Source organism: Pundamilia nyererei, unplaced genomic scaffold (genome assembly GCF_000239375.1).
Source record: "Pundamilia nyererei isolate P.nyererei 1_Seehausen unplaced genomic scaffold, PunNye1.0 scaffold00271, whole genome shotgun sequence".
Taxonomy (NCBI): Eukaryota; Metazoa; Chordata; class Actinopteri; order Cichliformes; family Cichlidae; genus Pundamilia; species Pundamilia nyererei.
In genome coordinates, this window is record NW_005187672.1 from 193594 (window position 1) to 200907 (window position 7314).

Below are 7314 nucleotides of genomic sequence, written 5' to 3' on the forward strand. Positions count from 1 at the left end.
CTGTAAAATGGACCAGCTACCAATGAGCTTTCCAAACTGTATAGTGGTTCAAAATCTGATGATACTTTTCATCTTCTGTAAACAGTTTTTTTTAGGCTTGCCACTTTTTTTGCTTTTTTTATACCCCTCTTGTTCAATACTGCGCACATGCCGAGAATGATCAAATAATTATCTTTGCCATTTCTTGTGTTTTTGTACAAATAATGAAAAAACCCATAAAAAACATTTTTATCTAGCATTTTCTGAAGCTGGCAGGTCCTAGAATTCGTATTGTGCTGCTGTATCTACAGCAGTAAAATTAAAGGAGGCACGGGTTTCCCTCTTGTGGTCAGACAGCCTCATTACATACATGCTCTTACTCTTTACACCCTTCGTGGCTAAAAAAAGCCATGAGCTTTTTGTCCCTGAATGAAAATCATTGTTCACTTTCTAGAAAACCACCATGTGATGAACCATTAGTTCTCCACATAGCACATAAGGGCCACCACATGACAGCAGAAGGTCACACTCCAATCATGCGCTATAAGAGTGACTGGAAAGCAGTCTGAAATGGTAACGTGGTATTTCACTTAAATCCCTGATGAAGAACTTTTGATGCTCGTAAAAAATGATATCATAGAGGCATGAGCTTTGTGCTTGTGTCATGGAAGCAATATGACTAAGATTATAGACTTTTATCACATCTGTTAAGACAATCTTGACTGATTATATTTATCGGACTTAATTCACATGCAATTCAGTCGTTTAATAACACCAACACTAAACTCAAGTGACATAATAAACATGCTTTATTGTAGAGGACAATCTGATACATGAGAACCATTAGTGCAATTTGATTTTTCCCCCCTGTTTGAACACACACAATAACATTTCATGTATTTCATGTTGCTGTGGAGCTTTACCTGAAAACAGCCATTACTGTGGATAACCTACACCATACCAATGAATGAGTCCTGTGAAATTTGTTGAAACTATGATGTGCGGAAAATCCTGAACACCTCCAAGACAAATAAAACTAAACCCATTTGAATGTTTAGCTACTGCTACAGATAGATATCCACTGCCAGGATGCTGTTTAGTGTTTGTTTTCTCCTTTCACAGGAAAAGGGATGCAAATTTAACTGCGCTGTGTGACCATTTCAGTGTTTCATGAACATAGTGACCATAATGCTTCTTGTAAAATAAGCTAAATGCCAACAATAACTTCAGATACAGTTCACTGGGCTGTGTGATTTATATAAAAATAAAATTTGAACTTCAATATCCAGGTTACTGCTTCTTGAAAATCCTCTTGGCATCCACCCCTTCATAGTTGTAGCTCTGCAAAGACAAAAAGTGTCAATGGTTTGTGGAGACGTTTATTTATTGGGACTGAATTCGGGATCGACACCTTTGGACCTACTGACCTGCACGAGCTCTCCGCCCACCAGAGTTCTAGTAGTGGTCAGGAGCTTGTTGTTGTCTTTCCTGGTGAATTTGCCTTTCATCATGTCCCCCTCCATCTCCCATGCACCCTGGTTAAAAATATACAGTCAAAGCACTCTTTAACACTCTCCCTTACTGTTTTACATTTGCATAAAAGCGACTTTTAATTCACCACAGAGTGAATTATTCACTGGAAACTGTTCCTTTGCTTTTAACTGCAGCTGGTTTCCACTATTTCCATTAGCAGAGAATCCATCATTCTTAAAAACAAGCTAGATTTGCCTAAAACAAACCATTTCTGGTTGCCTTTGTGCAATTATGGAACAGCACCTTGACCAAGTGCCTGTGCTTCAGTAATGTTTCTCTTTAGCGCACTCACTGAGACTTCAGTGCCATCAGCCAGGGTGTAGTCGAACGGAACGCCCAGAGTGAAGTCAACCTCTTTGGTGCGTAAAGTGCTGGACTCTTTGACGTGAAACTTGTCCCCGTTCTGCTCGATGGTGATCTTCAGGTTGTCGTGCTCTGCCACCTTGCGTTTCACAAGATTAACACCTTGTAAAACACAAAAAAGCATAGAAATATGAAACTGGATTGTTGAATGAATAGTTATTGGTCATTAACCCCTTGAGGTGATTTTATAGCCACATGATAGTGATTAGTGTTATAATCAGTCCTAAGATGAATGCTGTTACAACAACTACATTAAAGCCTAACATCTCACTGCTCTGTGCAACACCTGCACAACCAAAATGAACTCTATGGAAACACAGTTACACACATTATCCTCATAAATTCACACGGCCAGGCTCAGAAAAAACAGAGTTTAAGTGCATGGCTTGACAGTGAACTAAACACTGTCAAGTGCTCTCACACACACTCACCCATTTGCTCCATGAACTTGACATAGTTCTCACTGCGGTCGATCTTCCAGGTTCCATTAAAGGACATGGCTGCAGGCTCGTCGGGTTGAAGGCAGCTGATGATGAAGCGCTACAGCAGACCGTGAGATTGTGATCCCCCAAAGGCCTCAATTTATACACATCCACCCCTCCTTGAGCTGGCATGGAAGATGCTGTTCTTTATCTCACTGATTATCTGTCTGCTGATGTGGCCATTTAAAGACGGTGTCAAATGTAGGCCGATAGCTGCATGACCTCAAGGATACGCTGATAAATGACAGGAGGGCAACTCCCCTCTGCGAATCTGGCACAGTTAAACACTGTTGCACTGTTCTGCAGGGGGAAAAGAAAGGAGGGAGTTGTTTGAATGGGTGCCCCTTTCTACTGCTCAATCTTTTCATTGTCACACAGTTTGTGCCTAGCATGAAAATGATGGTCCATTTAACAATGCATCCTTAGTGTGGCCTCATAGAGGACCCCAAACTTTCTATTTAGGACAGTTTGAGGACAATGTTAGTGTCAGCAAAGTTTCAGAACTGTAAAACTTTATTAACTTTATTAATATTTTCAAACAACATTAGGTTTATGAGTATTAAAAAAACCAAAACTTGCATAGGCATGCATGCAATCCACCAGAATGAGTTTTTGTCACTGTTAAGTATTGTTGACTAAAAATATAATCCGTCTGTTTTAGGTCTCCATCAACTGACTTGTGGGATAACATTAAAAACAAACTGGATGTATGTTTTTATGAGCTTTAGAGATGAAAATAATGTTACCTTTACCAAAAGTGTTTCCAAAACTATCACCATCTGTAGCCCCACAACCCTGTCAGATGGACCCAAGCCCAAAAACCACCTCACAAGACTTCTCGAGGTAAAATGTGTTCATTTAAACATATTTTAAGCTTTATTTAGACTTTTTATTTTTATGTTTTTACCATTCATTGTTGTTTCATGTTCACCTTTAACAGTTTTGCTTGCATTGTTTCAATTGTTCGTCCAAAACTGCTAGCTAAACGTTTAACTGCTAGCCATAGCATTAGCGAAACAAATCAAGCTTTCATCAGTAATGTTTAGCTAATAAGTTAAATGGTTTACCCAGAATAATTATCAAACACGTTCTGTTGTCTTAGCACTCTCTCGTTTGTCTATTTCCTGCATTTTATCCGTTACCCTTGCTTAACTTTTAACATTTTTTCATCCAACCTGTTCAGAGTTGCTTCAGATCTTTATGTTACTTGTTTTCAGTCACTTGTGATAGTTTTATTGTATGGCATCTGCCTAATGTGAACATACCTGCTGCAATAAACTACATGTGTGTTTTATGGCTGGTGACTGTAGTTTTAAACTGTAGTTTAGTTTTTACTGTACACGTGAGGCTGTCACAAGTCCCCAGTCTGCTAGGGGAGACCAAGTTAGTTTCTAAATGATTTTTTTGACAACATGAATAACCGACATAACTTACTCCACCAAGAAAATATTTTCATGCAATAAATATTATGAAAAATGATAAATATGAATGGATTTTCAAACATAATAGCACTGTTAGTACAATGTTGATGAGGTTTAAGATGCATTCTTAGGGAGAGCAGACGAGATAGAGGACAAAACACTGCGGGTATTGTCCTTAGTTGTCATTAAGCTTGTGTCCATGGACAATGGGGCACTATAGCTGCATTCTTGAGCGGTAAAGCTGCACTCGGAGCTGCACAGCTCACTACATGAATACTGAATACTCTCTGTATACCTCTAGAGTTCCTCTCAGTCACCAAGAGATGCCACTTCCATTTAACAATGAAGCGGGTAAATCCAAACCGAAAGACACAGATGATGAAATAACACAGATCATATTTTAGATCTTGTTCACCAGTCAGTGTCAGTATCAGTGACATTTCCATATTCACTGCACATTCCTTGGCCCAAAATACAGCTGGGGTTGACAGGATTCACATAAAAATGTGTGAATCTTGCAGCTGCAAAGGCCAAATGTTAGCGGTATGTGCGTCAGCTCAAAAACTCCTCACACTTTAAGCCCTGCTCGCTGCTGTTGTGTTTAATTGTGGTAATAATCTACCAACTGCGGTGCCAGTGTTGTAAATTTGCTGCTAAATTGTAATTTACGACAAAGCATGTATATATAATCTTAGTAATTTATATTTTACAAGGCACTCATTAGCACTAGCTTTGTTAACTTTGACAAAGCTACCTTTTGTCCCTGTTTCAAGTCTTTATTTGGCCTAACTGGCTGCTATAGTTTCATAACATGAACAGCAATTAAATAGTTTTGCAATTTATCTTACTAACCTCCAAATATTACTAAGAGGTAATTACAGCATTGTTACTTGATTACTTCCACACCACCTTTACTGCAGTCAATAAAAGACAGTTTGTACTTTGACTTTTGATTGTAATGACCTGATACGATGCCTCTGGTAAATTGAAGTGATAACTAGTGAGAATGTGACAGATAACAAATTTTTCTTTCCAACTTGTAATGCATTCAGTGTTTAATGATCTTTCTGTGAAGATATCTCTGCATCTACTGTGTGAGTTTGTACTATCACTCCTTTATAAAATTAGTAAAAGGGTATTGTATTCCATTCTTTTTTAAATATATATATTTTGGTCATGATTTTTCATAATGATTTTCCTCAGTTATTCTTAATGATCCTACATCATACTAGTAGATGAATATAATAACACCTCAGTGTGTGTGCGTGTGTGTTCTTATCAGATTTGATTCACAGTGCTGGGACAAAAAAACTCTTTATTTTGATTGGTGTCAGTGCATCTATGACATCATCTTGGTCGTTATCAAGAGAAAAAAATTAAAATTTGGGTTTTTTTTACAAAAACATCAAGGTCTTTTCATTTATATTTTTCTTATTAGTGCTTAAGAGTTCGGGGTCACTTTTTAAAGTGCAGCACATAAATTGATTAGAATGGTGATTTGTGATGATTTATTAGGCTTTAAACAGGAGGCATGAACTTTGGAACCAGTTGCTGAACTCTGGCCTCTGTAAGTAGATAGCAGTGCAATAGGGTAAGCCTAAATGTACTCATCTGCCACTTTGTTAGGTACAACTGTTCACTCAATCTGTTCAGCCAGTCATACGGCATCAACTTCACTGGACAGATGTCAAGGTCAAGGTCAAGGTAGGTCAAGGTAACTTTATTTATACCCAAAGGCAAGGTAAATTTGCTTTACAGCATTTGGCATCCCTTTAAAAACACAAACAAAAAGATGTGGTAAAGATGACCTGCTGAAGTTAAAACTGAGCATCTGTATGGGGAAGAAAGTGATTTAAGTGACTCTGAAAGTGCCTGATGGGTTGGTCTAAGTATTCAGTATCTGCTGATCTACTGGGTAAAAATGCCTCGTTGATGTCAGAGCTCAGAGGAGAAAGGCCAGGCTGCTTTGAGCTGATAAGAAGGCAAAACTAAACTAAATAACTGCTCATTATAACCAAGGTATGCAACTCTGAAAACACACTAAAGCAGCAGAAAACCTTCCTGTCAGCTATGGGCAGGAAACCAAGGTTTAGAAATGCTCGTGGACAAAGTGGACAATGCAAGACTGGACAACATCTGATGAGTCGCAATTTTTCATGCGTGTAAAATTTGGTACAAGATGAAAGCATGGATCCATCCTGCCTTGTATCAACAAGGTGGTGTAATGTGTGGGGGATAATTACTTGCCACACTTTGAGCTGCTTAGTATCAACTGAGCATTATTTAAACACCACAGCTTTCCTAAATATTGTTGTCGGCCATGTCCATCCCTTTATAACCACAGTGCACTCTTCTTCTGATTACACCATGTCATCTTAAACTGGATTCTTGAACATAATGAGTTCACAATCCAATAAAGCGCCTTTGGGTTGTGGAGGAACAGGAGATCCTCATCATGGATGTGCGGCCAACAAGTCCGCAGCAACTGTGTGATGCTATCATGTCAACATGAACCAAACTCTCTGAGAATGTGCCATGAAGAGTTAATACATTTCTGAAGGATAAAGATGGTGTCCAACCCAGTACTATAGCAAGGTGCACCTGATTCAGTAAAGGACTAGATGTTACAATCCCTGAAATTCCATTGCTTTAAATGGCGAAAATCTCGAGGGATGGCTGTTATGAGGCAGCCCAGAAACTTTACCAGTGGCGCACATTGTTGTGTGCCTCAACTTTCGGTCTTTTACTTGAGCTAATCTGCCATTTTTTTCCTTGGTTAGGTTTAGGGATTAGAGATCTGATCTAGATTATCATATTCAAATTTGGGACACATCGTCAGTAGTGGACCTTGGATTCACCGGGTGTTTCGGCCATTATCACTAGACACCCTCATCCAATGAGGCCCTGCCAGGGTTGATCAGGCCCTGGAGAAATATTTGTTTTCTACAGTTTATTTTCTTTGATCTATTCGCTGCAACTGAGAAATAATATTTACCTCTTTAACATTTATGGAGCCTCACTTATTTAAAGGGATTGAAAAGGTGATAGAGACAAGTAAGACAAAGGGGACAAGAGAGGAGAGAACAGAGAGGAGAACTGGAAGGGGGGCACCTAATCTGGCTTCCCACACCTCCCCGCCGGATCGGGCTGTACAAAGCTGTTTGCTCGATGTAAATTGATTTATTGGCAGACATGTACAGATAAAGAAATTTTTTTAGTAAAAAGAGAGGAAGAGAAAAACCTAGAAATGATACTATGTATATGTTGAAAATGTTACAATTTTACTAGAAAATGTATTTAGTTTTATTTAGAGGTGAAATGTTTTTTTGCTGGAACGTCGGATTTTAGTTCCCTGCCCTCATGCTTGCCTTTAAGGATCAAACTTGATGGACTTGCCGCCGGTGCGTCGAGCTACCTGGGGGTCTCTTCAACTGGTGGGGGAGGTTGTCACATCTTGCAGGAGCTTTCCTCTCTTCAGGAACTCTCTCTGCAGGAGGGGGAGATACAGGAGAGGTGGAGGAAGATCTCAGCCTGGG

The 7314-nt window shown here is 39.2% G+C and overlaps 1 protein-coding gene across 1 annotated transcript; it reads right to left on the bottom strand.

The window, feature by feature from the left end:
• Positions 1-770: 770 nt before the first annotated feature.
• Positions 771-2635, bottom strand: LOC102197080 (fatty acid-binding protein, intestinal-like). Its single transcript, XM_005750374.2, has 4 exons — positions 2307-2635; positions 1805-1977; positions 1407-1514; positions 771-1320 (listed from the first exon to the last, which is right to left on the bottom strand). The coding sequence occupies exons 1-4, from the start codon at positions 2371-2373 to the stop codon at positions 1270-1272; spliced, it is 399 nt and encodes a 132-aa protein (XP_005750431.1). The 5' UTR covers positions 2374-2635; the 3' UTR covers positions 771-1269.
• Positions 2636-7314: the final 4679 nt, after the last annotated feature.